General features: G+C 40.3%; 2 protein-coding genes across 3 annotated transcripts; both read right to left on the reverse strand.

Annotated features, from left to right (window-relative positions):
- Positions 1-799: 799 nt before the first annotated feature.
- On the reverse strand, positions 800-4,383 carry LOC117132873 (extensin-2-like). The gene has a single exon (XM_033288271.1). The coding sequence runs from the start codon at positions 2,790-2,792 to the stop codon at positions 1,002-1,004; it is 1,791 nt and encodes a 596-aa protein (XP_033144162.1). The 5' UTR covers positions 2,793-4,383; the 3' UTR covers positions 800-1,001.
- Positions 4,384-8,009: 3,626 nt separating this feature from the next.
- LOC103868196 (E3 ubiquitin ligase PARAQUAT TOLERANCE 3) lies at positions 8,010-13,396 on the reverse strand. 2 transcript variants are annotated; one of them, XM_009146310.3, is made up of 16 exons: positions 12,985-13,396; positions 12,618-12,792; positions 12,197-12,293; positions 12,034-12,106; positions 11,766-11,932; positions 11,597-11,679; positions 11,452-11,508; positions 11,167-11,323; positions 10,937-11,088; positions 10,682-10,846; positions 10,311-10,604; positions 10,150-10,188; positions 9,769-10,069; positions 9,554-9,676; positions 9,379-9,463; positions 8,010-8,858 (listed from the first exon to the last, which is right to left on the reverse strand). In XM_009146310.3, the coding sequence occupies exons 2-16, from the start codon at positions 12,781-12,783 to the stop codon at positions 8,235-8,237; spliced, it is 2,583 nt and encodes an 860-aa protein (XP_009144558.1). In that variant the 5' UTR covers positions 12,784-12,792; positions 12,985-13,396; the 3' UTR covers positions 8,010-8,234. The 2 variants fall into 2 exon arrangements, with proteins under 2 accessions (XP_009144558.1, XP_009144551.1); XM_009146303.3 differs by having other exon boundaries at positions 12,618-13,396.
- Between the last annotated feature and the right edge of the window lie 990 nt (positions 13,397-14,386).

Below are 14,386 nucleotides of genomic sequence, written 5' to 3' on the forward strand. Positions count from 1 at the left end.
AATTTACAATAGGTTATGAGAGGCTATAAGAACTATAAAAGAAAAAAATATACAATGAATGTAAAAAATAAATTTCAAGATCATGTGAGCTAAGCCGTAACTTCGAACCACCGACACATCAAGCCTGTAAACTTGTGGTCAGCCTTATATCGAAGAGAAGTAATCCTATTTTGCATAGCCTTATTAATGATCCGAACCACATGTTCCACTGTCCGAAACCCCGTTTGGTGTCTTCTCTCATTCCTCTCTTTCCAAAGATTCACCTACTTACAAAACAGTCGTAGCTAAATATAAAAATAAAGTCGATTTTTATCGACAAAGTTAAATTTCAGGAAATTGTTACATTTTCAACAAATAATTTATAAACCGAGGGATTCCAAATATTAGTATTGTTAATATTTCCTCCAATATCTACCGTCCTTGAAATTTATTGGGTAGTCGGCTACCAATCCGACCATATTTAATTGTGTAATTGAGGCTATATATTTTGGTTAGATAAAAAGCATTCAGAATAAACAACAACATCAGTTAGTGAGGCGTAAAAAAGATCTATAAAATTCTAATACACATATATGGGTTTTGGATTTAATATGCACTACAATAGAATTATGTCAAGAATGTTTTATTTCAATTCAGCTTAATTACTCAAAATTATCTTGCTGGTGCACAGATTATTTCACTAAAAATAAAACTACAAGCATACATCAACAATTTTTCAATGTTTCACCAATATGAAACTAATGAACAGAATTCCATATAAAAATGACTAAATTTAATTTAAATGCAAATTATTGGATAGGAAAATGTAATTATTTCAAATTTAGAGTGAGTTTGAACAACATCTACCAATAAATAGGTGCATCCAAAAAGTAGCCAAATTTTAGTGGTATTATAAAACCATAAAATAGAGGAGGCAACAACAACGGAAAATCAAAAGACAATTTCATCAAAAAAAACAATAGCAATGAATCATGTTGCTTGTTAAAGAAACAATTTAAAAATTAGTAGTAGGGCATTTTGTAGACATATGGTGGAGGTGGTGGAGACTTGTAGGAAACTTTTGGGGAAGGCGAGTAGTATGGTGGGGAGCTGTAGACATATGGCGGTGGTGGAGACTTGTAGTCAACCTTTGGCGAAGGAGAATAGTATGGTGGAGGTGGTGGGGAGCTGTACACGTATGGCGGAGGTGGAGACTTGTATTCGGTCTTCGGGGAAGGAGAATAGAATGGTGGAGGTGGTGGTGAGCTGTAGACGTATGGCGGTGGTGGAGACTTGTAGTTTACCTTCGGGGAAGGAGAATAGTATGGTGGAGGTGGTGGGGAGCTGTAGACGTATGGCGGTGGTGGAGATTTGTAGTTTACCTTCGGGGAAGGAGAATAGTATGGTGGAGGTGGTGGGGAGGTGTAGACGTATGGCGGTGGTGGAGACTTGTAGACCATCTTTGGCGAAGGAGAGTAGTATGGTGGAGGTGGTGGGGAGCTGTATACATATGGCGGTGGCGGAGACTTGTAGTATACCTTCGGGGAAGGAGAGTAGTATGGTGGTGGTGGTGAGCTGTAAATGTATGGTGGCGGTGGAGACTTGTAGTCAACTTTTGGGGAAGGAGAGTAGTATGGTGGAGGTGGTGGGGAGTTGTAGACGTATGGAGGTGGTGGAGACTTGTACTCTACCTTCGGAGAAGGAGAGTAGTATGGCGGAGGTGGTGGGTAGCTGTAAACGTATGGTGGTGGTGGAGATTTGTATTCGACCTTAGGAGAAGGAGAGTAGTATGGTGGGGGTGGTGGAGAGCTGTAAACGTAAGGTGGTGGTGGAGACTTGTAGTCTACCTTCGGAGAAGGAGAGTAGTATGGTGGCGGTGGTGGAGACTTGTAGTCTACCTTCGGGGAAGGAGAGTAGTATGGTGGAGGTGGTGGAGAGCTGTAGACATATGGCGGCGGTGGAGACTTGTAGTCAACTTTTGGGGAAGGAGAGTAGTATGGTGGAGGTGGTGGGGAGCTGTAGACGTATGGAGGTGGTGGAGATTTGTACTCTACTTTTGGTGAAGGAGAGTAGTATGGTGGAGGTGGTGGGGAGTTGTAAACGTATGGAGGTGGTGGAGACTTGTACTCTACCTTCGGAGAAGGAGAGTAGTGTGGCGGAGGTGGTGGGGAGCTGTAGACATAAGGAGGAGGAGGAGACTTGTACTCTACCTTCGGAGAAGGAGAGTAGTATGGCGGAGGTGGTGGGGAGCTGTACACGTATGGTGGTGGTGGAGACTTGTATTCGACCTTAGGAGAAGGAGAGTAGTATGGTGGAGGTGGTGGAGAGTTGTAAACGTATGGTGGTGGCGGAGACTTGTACTCTACCTTCGGGGAAGGAGAATAGTATGGTGGCGGTGGTGGAGAGCTGTATACATATGGCGGTGGTGGAGACTTGTAGTCTACCTTCGGGGAATGAGAGTAGTATGGTGGAGGTGGTGGGGAGCTGTAGACATAAGGGGGTGGTGGAGATTTGTATTCGACCTTCGGGGAAGGAGAGTAGTATGACGGAGGTGGTGGGGAACTGTAGATATATGGTTTTGGATGTGGTGTATATTTAGGGCCTTGTCTTCTATATTGTGGTGGAGGAGATGGTGGTGCCGAGTAATATGGGGAATTCTTTTTGGGTGGATATGGTGATTTGGTTTTATGGACTGGGGGATATTTCTGAGTTGTTGGGGGAGATTCATAAGGGTAAGCTGCAGCTACGATGGCGCTAAAGACCACAACATAAACCATGCAATGCCCTAATCCCATAATTTTTGGGGATCTCATTCTACCCGTAGCTGCTCTTTTTAGTTTCTCTTCTTTGTTATGATATAGTTCAACGTGAAGTCCCTTGATATATAGTCGCTTTTTGTGTAAAGTTTATATTATTCTCCCCACTTGGTTTCGTGTGTGGCACTTCCAACACATTTAGACGACGTGCTTAAGTTGTTTATTTTAAGATGGTGATGTGCTGAGCATAAGAAATGGTCCAGATTCTTTGGCAACTTCCTATTGTTTTTAAGAAATTTGTTTGCTTAATTTTTATTTAGGTCCCAAGATTAGTGAAAATGAACAAAGTGCATAACTGGGGGGGGGGGGGATTTACTATTTGCATTTCATACTATGGATATACTGCCGAAACTTTTTGACTATTTGAAATATTAGACTATATGGAATAGAAGATATATAACATGCTAACCAAGTAAATGTGCCTTCAAGTGTTCTATATTGGGAAATAATTTATAGATTGTATTTGGGTTTACAGTTTCATGCATAGGGTTTAGATTTAGTAAGTAGAGGTTTGGGTTTAGTAAACCATATTATATACATTCTATTTGGGTTTATGCTTCTTTAATTAAAGTTTAGCTTTCATAATCAGTGGTGTGTCTTTCTTCTTTTTTTGGGTCATTATTTCATCTTTTGTACCAGCAACTTGCATATGTGGAAGGTATAATCGGATAATATGAAGCTTAAATGTTAGTTTATTCATTTAGGGTTTAGTGATTAAGATTTAGAGTTTAGTATTTGAAAGGTGGGGGTTGAGATTTGGATTTAGTGACCCTATCATATATCGGTCCATTTGACAATTAATAAAGAGTGTTCTATTTTGTTCACCATTATGTACTATATTATTTTTTTGTTCCATTCTATCTGGATTTAGGATATATACTTGGGTTTAGGGTTTAGGGGTTAGTGATTAGGATTTAGGATTTCGTGATTAGCATTTAGGATTTAGTATTTGAAAGGTGGAGGCTCAAGTTTGGGTTTAGTGATACCAATTTAGGATTTAATATTCAAAAGTTATGTATGAATTTAACATTTAAGAGTTGTGTGTTGGGTTAGTCATATATTATTTCTCATATGAAATGAAACCATCCTTTTATTTTTCATCATGCACTAAATTCATTTCAGTTTCTACACTGTTACACTACAAGAAAACTCAAGCTTAACGAAGAAAATTAACGAGGAAAAACAAACCTCGTAAATTTACGTCAACTTTACGAGGAACTTACGTGAAAAATAGTATCATCGTTATTTCCTCGTAAACTAACGACAAAAACAGTTCGTCGTAAAGTCGATGTAACGTGACGTGTCTTTTACGAGGAAATAACGATGATATTATTTTTCACGTACGTTCCTCGTAAAGTCGACGTAAACTTCGTGTGTTATTTACGAGGAAATGATTTACGTGTGTTTAGCGAAAAAAATTTTGAATCCACCAACTTTGTAGGTGTTACACGTTTTTTTTTTGCACCTAATTAATTTTCGTCGTAAATTCATAGGAAAATTACAACTACCAGATTCGAAATTTCCTATAAATATGGATGTTTGAACATCATTTTAAACACACCAACAACAAAAAACGTAAAAGAAAAAAAAATGGCTGGCTCCGGAACTATTTACGAGTTGCGGAAGTGGATGTATATGCACAAGATGCTAACGGGAGAGTGACGAAAGAATACCTTGCGGGGCTGGAGACATTTATGCATCAAGCAGATTCAACACCACTCGCCCAAGAAAGTGGTAAGATGTTCTGTCCTTGTCGGAAATGCAACAATTCGAAACTGGCAAACCGTGAAAATGTTTGGAAGCATTTAATAAATAGAGATTTCACGACAAATTACTATATATGGTTTCAACATGGAGAAGGTTTTAATTATGATCAGAATGAAGCTAGTAGTAGTAATATCAATTTTCAGGAAGAACCGGTTGATCATCATTTGCATAATGAACATAGTTACCATCAGGAGGAGATGGTAGATTATGATAGGGTTCATGATATGGTAGCTGATGCATTTGTAGCTCATGATGAAGATGAAGAACCTAATATAGATGCAAAAAAGTTTTACGAAATGTTAAACGCGGTGAATCAACCACTTTACAGATGTTGTAGAGATACGGTGGTTGTAGAGAAGGTCTCTCTAAATTGTCGTTGACTGCTAGAATGAGGAATATTAAGACTGATCACAATCTACCTGAAAGTTGCATGAACGAATGGGCGGACTTATTTAAAGAGTATTTGCCGGAAGACAATGTGTTTGCTGATTCTTATTATGAGATTCAAACTGGTTTATAGTCTTGGGTTGCCTTCGGAGATGATAGATGTTTGCATCGACAACTGCATGATCTATTGGGGAGATAATGAGAAGCTAGAAGAATGTCGATTCTGCAAGAAGCCACGATTCAAGCCGCAAGGACGGGGACGTAATAGGGTACCGTACCAAAGAATGTGGTACCTACCAATTACAGACAGATTGAAAAGATTGTATCAATCAGAGTAGACTGCTGAGAAGATGAGATGGCATGCCGAGCCTAGAAACATTTCAACAAAGTATATCTGGATTTCGCTAGCAATAGCCGCAATGTGTATCTCGGACTATGCACAGATGGATTTAGTCTATTTGGAATGTCAGGGAGAGAATATTCATTATGGCGAGTCTTTCTTACACCATACAATCTGCCACTGGAGATGTGCATGCAACGGGAGTTGCTATTCTTGACCATATTAATACCTGGTCTGAACCATCCAAAAAGGTCCCTGGATGTTTTCTTACAACCACTGATAAAAGAGTTGAAGGATTTGTGGTCAACAGGGGTGAGGACGTATGACTGTTCAACGAAGACGAATTTTACGATGCGAGCGATGCTTTTGTGGACCATAAGTGATTTTCCTGCCTATGGGATGTTGTCTGGATGGACTACACATGGGAGATTAGCTTGTCCATATTGTAATGGAACGACAGATGTGTTTCAACTGAAGAATGGTAGGAAGACAAGTTTGTTTGATTGTCACCGTCGGTTTCTTCCCATTGGCCATCCTTACCGAAGAAACAAGAATTTGTTTAGGCACAAAAGGGTTGTGAGAGACACTCCTCCTCCATATCTAACTGGAGAACAAATTGAAGCGCAAATCGACTACTTTGGAGCTAACGAAACAGTCGTTGACTAACGTGGAAATAACGACGAAATTAAAAAAATAAAGAAAGCAAAACCCGTTAATTCCACGTAGGAGAGAATCGTCGTAAACACCCCGTAAAGTAAATGAAGAACGCGGCCCTCTTTAATTCCACGTAGGACGGAATCATCGTAAACACCTCGTAACATAAATCGTCGTAAACACCTCGTAGTGTAAAAACTAGAAAAAAAAAAGAAGAAATATACTGGATTTACATGTGGCAAGACTTCCAGTAATTATATTACTTAAGTCTCACCAACATAAATTCCAATATCTTCTTCTCTTCCTTTTTTCTCAAATATTTATAATTTGAATAGGATTTGATTTGGGAGTATGATGTGAGATAGGGTGTGATTTGGGAGTTTGTGTGTGGGTTGAGAAGGAGAGTTACGAGTATATTTATAGGGAAGCTTTCCTCGGTAATTCCACGTAAGCTAAATCGTCGTAACTTCCTCGTATATTAAAACACGGACCTTTGTAATTCCCCGTACAATAAAACGGGGGCCTTTGTAATTTGTCGTTGTTTCGTCGTAAAAAAAATACGGGCCTCTGTAATTCGTCGTAACCTTACGAGGAATTTGCGACGGTATGTAATCTTATATATACCCCCGAGCGCTCACTCTTTCTTTCCTCTCTACTTCCTCTCCATTTCCTCCCTGTTTCGTTGCAATGGTAAGCCTCTCTAGTTCCTCTCTAATTTGGTTAGTTTAGGATAGATTAGGTGGTTAGTATAGGAAATTTAGATAGGTTTACGGATCTTATGTTATTTAGTGTTGATTAGGTGGATAATGTTGAGAAATATACTGTTGACGAAAATTTAAAAAATTAATTTTTTTTCTCAGGTTCGCAAAGGTAGACTTACTGCCCATTACAGAGAGATGTTCGGTGAGCCGGGTAGTCGTTTATACCCGTCGTCTTCTTCAGCTCCCGGTTCTTCGGGTCAGGAGACTGTCCCCGAGACTCAGTACACTCAGAGAGTCTTTGGGTCTCCTTCTTCTAGTGCACCATCGGTTCCTCATGTGCCTCTCCCGGTGGCTCATCCGACGATGCCTCCTCCTGTGCCTCCTCCGATGGCACCTCCGATGCCCGCCGAGATTCATCCCGATTTGATGGTGCCTCCGAGTGCTCCTTACTCGCAGTACACTGTAGAAGACATTCTCCGTCTGCCAGGCAGAGAAGGTTTACCAGTCATCGACCCCGACTGACCGGACGGAACTTTGTGGTATGTTACATTTTTTTTTATTCGTATTAAATTCTTTTATAACTTTAAAAATAATTTGTATTTTCCAGGTTTGGGATTAACGAATGTCTTGCATCGGACGTAACCGACACGATGAAAGATTACTTCTCCATGCCACATCCGAACTATAGTAAGACGCCTCACTACGTCAGAAAGACGTGGTTCAGAATTTACGCTGTAAGTTTTTATTAATTACGTGGAAAAGCTTTACGTGCTCTTTACGACGAAGTGCTTTTCTTCGTTTTTACGACGAAATTATTTCTTCGCTATGTTACGACGAATTAGCGAGAAAATATGCTTTACGACAAACGTTTAATGACGAAACGGATTGCCTCGGTAATTCTTCGTAAACTTGCTTTTACGACGAATTCACGAGGAAAAACGCCCTGGTAAATTTTTTGTTTTCTTGTAGTGTTAATTCATTTATTTATTTCATGGAACATCATTAATCTAAAATTATATGTGGTAATAAACACAAGTTACGTGGATATCATCCATATCTCTCGTTCTGAACAGTTATCTACTACAGTGTCCACACCTTAAAACGTCAAAGTTATCTCTTTTTTTCTTTTTTCACCGATCACTTATAACTAAAATAGTTAGAACAAGATAAATTATAGAATAAATGATAGCTTCTTGTTATGTCAACATCAGTGTCATCCACTTCATTTCTATTATGAATTTTGTTATTGGACAAATAAGCCCAAGATTATATTTCAGTTAATCAAAAAAGTAGATGTCATTCTGAAGACTATACAAGATGTAATTTTATATGGTTTGAGAATTGATAACCTCCAATAAAAGAAGCTTTTTAGAAGATAAAAAGTCATAATGAAGAGCATCATCATTGAGTGAGAAACAAAAATCCATTTATATTTACAGAAGAAAAAAAAAGTCGATTACAATGACTTATTTCTTTAATTCTCACAACATAGCAGATTAAACATATCTGCGACCTCAGTGTCACAAGGCATCCTCTTTCATTGTACCATGCACATGACTCTCTATGAAAGGAGTTTCAATTCTGAATGAATCAAGCGCGCCACCTTTCTCCTTTTGATCGCTTCGAACGACGGAAATGCTCGTCACCTACATCGGAATCTGCCACCGATGGAGACCGCTCGTAGTACCTTGACGGCTTCCTCTTGAAATGCCTGTCTTCATCATCACTGGATTCGTATTCTGCCGACTCTCTTTCCCTCCCACTATGACGACGAGTCGATGAAACGGCGGCAGCCGTCGAGGTCTCTGGCGGCGCGGGAGAAGACTTCGACGTTTTACGTTGTTTGCCTGAAGATGCCCCCTCTGGAAAGCTTATCCTAGAGAATACGCCGGACTTGTGGTTATCAACGAACTCTGAAGTTGGCTCCGATGATGGCATGTCCGATCTCTTACGGTGCTTACGATCAGATTCCCTGTGACGCTCTCGGCTTTTATCATCATCCCGGTGGCGTTCCCGGCTTTGGTCATCGTCCCGGTGGCGTTCGCGACTTCGATCATCATCCCGGCGGCTGCGGTGATGATCATGCTCAGATTTCTTGCTAGGTACTCGGGAGGGCGAGTTGACCCTTGGCCGAGATGACTGACGCTCTGATGATAATCCCTCCGATCGCCGACGACGGTCGTAATTAGGGGTCGGAGGCGGAGGTCCATGTCCCTATTCATTGTACAACAAGGCATCAACAAATGGTCGTAACTAGTGCACTACAAATTGATTTGTAATAGCGCCGAAAATTTGTCTTAAGCCCATAATAAATGCACTAGGCCCAACAAATGGCCCATCTAACCACTATAAAGCCTTTGTTTTAACCTGGCGTGAAGATTACAAAAATGTTTTTAGTTTAAAAATAGCGATATGCATATTAAAAATAGTTAACGTTATTTAGCATCACTTTAATCAATATATCTTTTTAAAAAAATATGAAATATACCCGATATCTACATTTTAATATACAAAATGCAAAAATAAAATCAATAACTGATGCACTTTTAGCAATTGAGGAATCATTCCATTTTCCTTTTATGTAATGATAGATAAATGCAGGGAGCGATAAGGGATTAGATTTCAAAGAGAGAGTGAAAGTGTGTTGAAAACGTGCAGTGTCTTTCAAGCCAAACCAGTTGGCTGAGAGATATAGAGTAGCGAGAGATAACTGAGACAACAAAATGATACATACAGATTTTGGCTTCATGGGTGAGGAAGAGTCTGCCGAGTTGTTATTCATCATTCTGCTCTTCTCACCTTCCCTCAAGACATTCCCTCTGCACCACATACAAAACAAAGAATCAGCTAACATGATGCAGCAGAAGAAGTGTGAGAGCATGAGGGCAGTGACAGTAAAGTGTTATTACCCTTCTGCCCGTCTCTCGTTTTCACGCTTTCGTTTCATCTCAGCTTTCCTAGCTTCGAATTCCTCTCTCCCCGGCATCATAGGACGTTGGACATTCATACGGTTCCCCATCTCCGCAAGGTCCCTTCTCAAGTCAAATACAAATACGCCATTATATATATATATAAACTTACTAGCTATAACGAAGAAAAAACATTACAAACAATCTATGAGTACCTGTGAGGTGGTGGTATGTTAGGGAACCCAAAGCCCTGTGCTGCAGCAAAAGGATCTTGATGCAACATACCGCCATACATGTCCATGGGGCCTAGTCCATAACCAACAAAAGGTGGCATCCCGCCCGGATAAGGCCCTGTAAATCCATTGAAACCAGGATGAAAGCCATTGAACCCTGGTTGAAAGCCGTTGAAGCCCGGTTGCACACCGTTGAAGAAATGATTACTTGGACCTGGACCCATCGGTGGCGGCATCATATAGTCGGGGCCTGCTTGATGCTGCATGGGGTTCCATTGCATGTCTGCAAACATATCACAATCTGTTAAGCATCTCCATACAATTAATATAGGCTGGGAAGAAAGAGGATTGAGTAATAGCTACCAGGTCCAGGCATCCGAGGTTTCTTTTTCTTCTTTTTTCCTGGTTAAGAGCAAGAGTATACGTTAATTATTGAAGATGTTAGTCGCCAAATATCAATGCACACAATTTCATAAGCAACTCTTTCTCTTCTTTATCATAAATGAATGACAGCCAGTTACTACCTTGATCCCCGGGAACAGCCTGCTGCTGTGTTTCTTCCTTGGGAGCTTGCGTATTCACCTGTGAAACTACTGCTTCCTTGCCATTCAAGCTTTCGGATGCATCAACTGGTTTATCCACTTTAACTATTTCTTCAGACACCTTAGGAGCACTTGTGATCTCCGCTACTTCTACTGAAGGCTTTGGAGTTGAAGTCTCAATGTTGTTACTAGGAGCTGGTCTCTTTTCCCCTTTAGATGCAGCAGAAGTAGTAGGAGACGGAACCTTTGGAGGTGGGCAACGTGCAGACTCCATATCTAAGATTCAATATGCATTAGTTTAGCGATGATGGTACAAACAAATAGAACAGAGTACTAACGAGAGAATGAGTTACCTTGGACTTGGCACATGCTGCCAGCGTTCTCAGCACTACTGTTACCAGACTCCATGATACGGTTTATAGCATCCCTGAGGGTCTTGTTTGGTAGAAGATCATCAGCTAGTACATTGGTGGCTCCACAAACACACATTGACTTTGCAATTATGTGATCCCTGATACCTGAATTTGTAGATTAATGAAGTCAAAAAGCCATGATCTGAAATAGATAATGATTAAAGAAGAACTGGCAAATTTGACAAGAGAACTTACACTTGTCACAGAAGCTCTGGTAGCAGCATTTACTCGTCAGGGCAGCATCTCTCATCACTTCTTTGCACAAGGGGCATTTTAGTTCAGGAGGAAGCTCCCCGACAGAACGTGTTACTGACCGCAACCCCTCCATTTCCTTCTCAAACGCATCCCTGAGGTTTGTTAAAATGACACAAAAACATTCAGACTGAATTCATGTGAAAATGTAAACTTGTGACAACAAAACGTACTCATTTGGTTTCAAAACTGCAACAGCGCCACTTGGCAAGGAATAAGAGCCGTCTGGGGTCGCCACTAGCATAGACTTGGGAATACCAGTAGGTGGTTTAACTCTCTTAACATCATATGTAGAATCGCCATTTGTAGGGCAGTGCTGAATAAAATGTCCTGAGTAAGAAAACAAACGCTTAGTACACAGTTCTATTTTCCGAGGATATATAAAACCATACACACTTGTGACAATATTAGAACCGTAACCATCAATAATAACAAAATATTCTCCAGAACTGACATACCAGGAACATTGCAACGATGGCATATATATCCTGGTGGCGGCGTTTTCCTTTCCATTCCTGCTCAACAAAAGTAAACTCTGCTTCAGTATCTTGCATTCTACTGCAAAGTTAAACTCAAATTTTGGACAATAATTGATGAACTTACCATTACCAAAACCGCGTCCACCCGTCCTTCCAGACATACCCCTCCCGTAACCTCTGCCCGGGCCATAACCATCTGCACCTTGTCTGTCACACGAAAGAAAAATAAACAAACTGTTTGCCCAAGATTTAGTTAACATGACCGTGCCTATCAGTTAAAGAAGACTACTTACTGCTGCCAGTCTAATGCTGGAGTGTCTATCAACGCCTTGAGTTTCGTTTCTTCATCTACTTTCTCATCGGCTGGTGGAGGATCAGGACATGGGTTACTATAATTAACAGCTGTGGCAGCAGGAACTGAATAAAAATCATTCCCAAACTCGTCAAACTCATCTTCAACCTATAACGTAGATTTTACGAGCGAGTTAATAACAAGAACAAGATAGTCGAAGTCAGTGCTAATAAAAAATAACCAATAAAAGATTGCCGTGAACAACTCACAGCAGATGCAACGGTAGCAATATGATTGTTCACTTCAGTCTGAACATTTTCCACTTTCTCCTCCACTCTCGGCCTGCAAAGCGTAGTAGATATTTACATCATTACACATGAGTCAAAGGAAAAAGAGACAAGAGACTAAGATAATGGGGGTATCGGAGAATACTCTTGTTGGTTGATAACTCTGATGCGAGGGCGTCCAGGGACCCGGCGAATTAGGACAGATGTATTCTTTGGGATTAACATTGCTTCATCCAGATATTCTGAAAGAACAATAGTAGAGAAGAAAATATATAAAGGCCACAGCTTGTATTTACATAGCACCAAATATCTAATTCTAGCGATTCACAACCACAATCAATCAAGAACAGTTTAACCTGAGAAGTAATAATATTCAACTAAAAGAAAACTCAGTATCCAACATTTAACTGATGGTGTCGTCATCACCATAGGTTTAACCAATTTAATTCAACTGATTCAATTAACAAGGAAAGTAGCTCACTTTTTTATTTAAGCAAGACAACTAAACGACACCACAGCTCTTCATATAAAAACACATGAGTAAGATGAGAGGAAAAGAAACAAACCTTCGTTAGTTTGGGCATTAGAGATGACAATGTCAAGGTCTTTACCACTGCCCAAATGCTTAGTTTCGTAAATTTTCTCTTTGAGAAAACCAACTGATATAAAAGGACCATCCATGGAGATGGTATCATAAGCCTTGGCACTCTTAAACTTGTAATAAATTGCCATTCGATTTATCTGAATAATGGAATAAAAAAATACATATATATGATATTATTATTACTAACTTAATTAAACCATTATGAAAGAAACAAACTCACAAAGACTCTTAAGAATCTAGGCCCTTCCCGCAAATAAAAAAAATTATATAGGAGGAGGCCAACAAAAAAAAAAAGTAACTACAAGAAAAAACTCATATGGTTTCTGTACTTGTCCGATTCGACTTTCCTCTCACGCGCGTCAAGACAGCAGCAAGCAACAGATCAAGGGAGAATTTTCCGACAAGCTCCGGATCCAGATTGGGGAGAACGTCCGTGTTAGATCGAACAGCGTAGATGGCAGGGGCAAAGCTCAGCTAAAGATGTCTCCAATTAAAATCTTCACGAAACTGCAGAGACAACCGATCAATCGAAAGAGTGGCTTCAAATAAGCAAATCTTGAAGCTCCAAGCACCGAAAGATCCTCAGATGAGATTTTGAGAAGACGGATCTCGAGGGTTCAGAAATCGAAGATCGTATGTAACCGATGGAAATCTTGAGAGCACTAGGGTTTGTGCAATGGGGGATCTATCGTATCCAAAAGAGACCTTCCCCTAATTATCTTATCGTATTGCTGCTTTTTGTTAGTTGGAAAACCGTAAGGCCCATTATACGTAGCTAGTTTCTGTTTCTATTTTGTTTACTTTCTTATGTAATGGGCCTCAATATTGGGCCTTACGTGAGGGAAGCCCCGATGTGTCTTAAGACTTTTTTTTGTTAGGGGTTTGTTGTCTACCGGGTGCGTGTGAGACGTGGAGGACGCAAGAGGCCTGTTCCCGAGGGTATAGGAAACCCACTAACCAAGGAACGTGCTGATCGCAAACTTGGTGGCCTAAGCTACAAACCCTCGCTTACTATCCACTGTAGAATTATTACTCTGTCTAATAATAGGAATTGAACTGTTACACGTTGGCATGTATATGTGTACTGATAACTGTTTAGTTCACGTTGCTGATATGATGATGTATCCGGTTGATTAAAGATGGCCTGTATTTCATTTACTTAGGACTCTACTTACAAGTACTACGAGATTATTCTTGTGGACCCTGCACACAATGCCGTCCGAAATGATCCAAGGATTAACTGGATCTGCAACCCAGTGCACAAGCACAGAGAACTCAGAGGGCTCACCTCAGAGGGAAAGAAGAATCGTGGTCTTCGTGGAAAGGGTCACAACAACCACAAGAACAGACCTTCACGCCGGTCTACCTGGAGGAGAAACAACTCCATCTCCCTACGTCGTTACCGGTGATCAACCTTTATGTTTTGTTTTTCCCGGAGCTGTACATCTTTTGGGTTGGATTTTTTTTCCGGAATTATATATCACATCTGGATGTAAAAAGACTATTTTACATTCAAGTTCAAGTTTTGAACTTCTTAAAACTTGCTAATTTTCTTAGATAAGTTTGATGGTGATTTTGTTTTACTTAGTATGGAGAATTGCTAGTACCTTATATTTTCTGGTTTTAGAGCCTTCCTTCAGTGAAGCTGACCTTCAGATTCTGAAGGGATTGGCGGATTGAGTCATCATTCTCCGTTTGTCGTATTTCAAATTCCAAATTGTGCCTTACCCG

Source organism: Brassica rapa, chromosome A01, assembly GCF_000309985.2.
Source record: "Brassica rapa cultivar Chiifu-401-42 chromosome A01, CAAS_Brap_v3.01, whole genome shotgun sequence".
Lineage (NCBI taxonomy): Eukaryota > Viridiplantae > Streptophyta > Magnoliopsida > Brassicales > Brassicaceae > Brassica > Brassica rapa.